The following is a 1,154-nucleotide window of genomic DNA, read 5'->3' as shown; positions in this document are numbered from 1 at the left end:
GTGTGTATGGGGAGGGGAAAGCAGCTTGGCTTTCCTCCTTGTTGAAGAAGTTACCATCTGCTGGAGCGTCAGACGGTGGTAGCCAGTGCCTTGAGTCGTCAGGATTTCTGTGATATTCCCTCTTTTCCAAGGAAATTTGAAGTCTGTTCTGTCCTCTAGGCATGACTGAAACGGGATCTTCTTCATCTGTCTCAAAAGTATGACGAGTTCCCTGTTCTGTAGGCTATGGATCCAAGGCAAGTTCCAGCCAAGAGGGCGAGCAGGGATGGAGCAGAGCATCACTCCTGCCACTAGCAAATAGATCTGGGCCGTTGAGAATTTCAGTGATTCACCAGCTGGCCGCGAGGGGGCGCGCGGGCACCACTAAATAATTAGCGGGAAGGTTCCTTCCCTGGAACCCGGGACAGCGCGCTTCTCTAGGCGGCGGCGAATGGGCGCCGGATGTCTTTTGATCGGTTCGGCTAGGGAAACGCTGACTTACGAGAGTTTGCAGTTTCCGCGGTTTGGGCAGCGCGAGAGAAAGTTGAGTTGCATCCTCACGGAGCAATTTTATACTGATTTAATAGTGAGAAAAAAACTTTTGTCTTCGCGATGCTGAGTTCTCAAGTGGGAGCCTTGTCGCGGCCGCGCCAGCGACAATTTTGTCTGGTTGGAAGCTGGAACCTTGCATTTTCGGGCTTTCCCCTGAGTTTTGCGCTTTATTTTCGCACAGAAACTTGAGCGAGGCCGTTTTCTGAGGGGTTTGAAGCTGGGAAGCGAGTTGGGGCCGATTTTACAGATTCGGGCTCCTTTCTGGCGCTATGCTGCGACGGCTCAGAGAAAGAGGAAGGCGGCGGCGGCGATGGGACGCCGGGACGGTGTTGGGGACGCCCTGGGGGTGAGTCGGAGCGCGGCCACCACCGGGGCTGAGGACGCGGGAGCTGAGCGCCCCTGTAGATGCTCTGGGACTTCATGGTGTCTTTCAAGGAACAACGTTAACGTGGGGGAGGAAGTACTGAATAACTGAAAAGTAGGAACACTAAAAAACTCACAGGGGGCTTCCCTGGTGGCGCAGGGGTTGAGAGTCCGCCTGCCGATGCAGGGGACACGGGTCCGTGCCCCGGTCCGGGAGGATCCCACATGCCTCGGAGCAGCTGGGCCCGTGAGCCACGGCC

The 1,154-nt window shown here is 56.1% G+C and overlaps 1 protein-coding gene across 1 annotated transcript in view; it reads right to left on the bottom strand.

Annotated features, from left to right (window-relative positions):
- LOC103073219 (interferon alpha-8-like) overlaps positions 1 to 953 on the bottom strand; it is a 1,309-nt gene extending 356 nt beyond the window's left edge. Inside the window, 3 exon segments of the mRNA XM_007454957.1 lie at positions 21 to 54; positions 57 to 303; positions 711 to 953. Coding sequence (XP_007455019.1) covers positions 21 to 54; positions 57 to 303; positions 711 to 953 — 524 coding nt within the window.
- Between the last annotated feature and the right edge of the window lie 201 nt (positions 954 to 1,154).

The sequence above is a fragment of the Lipotes vexillifer genome, unplaced genomic scaffold, assembly GCF_000442215.2.
Source record: "Lipotes vexillifer unplaced genomic scaffold, Lipotes_vexillifer_v1.1 scaffold317, whole genome shotgun sequence".
NCBI lineage: Eukaryota > Metazoa > Chordata > Mammalia > Artiodactyla > Lipotidae > Lipotes > Lipotes vexillifer.
This window is presented reverse-complemented; position numbering and strand designations above follow the sequence as displayed.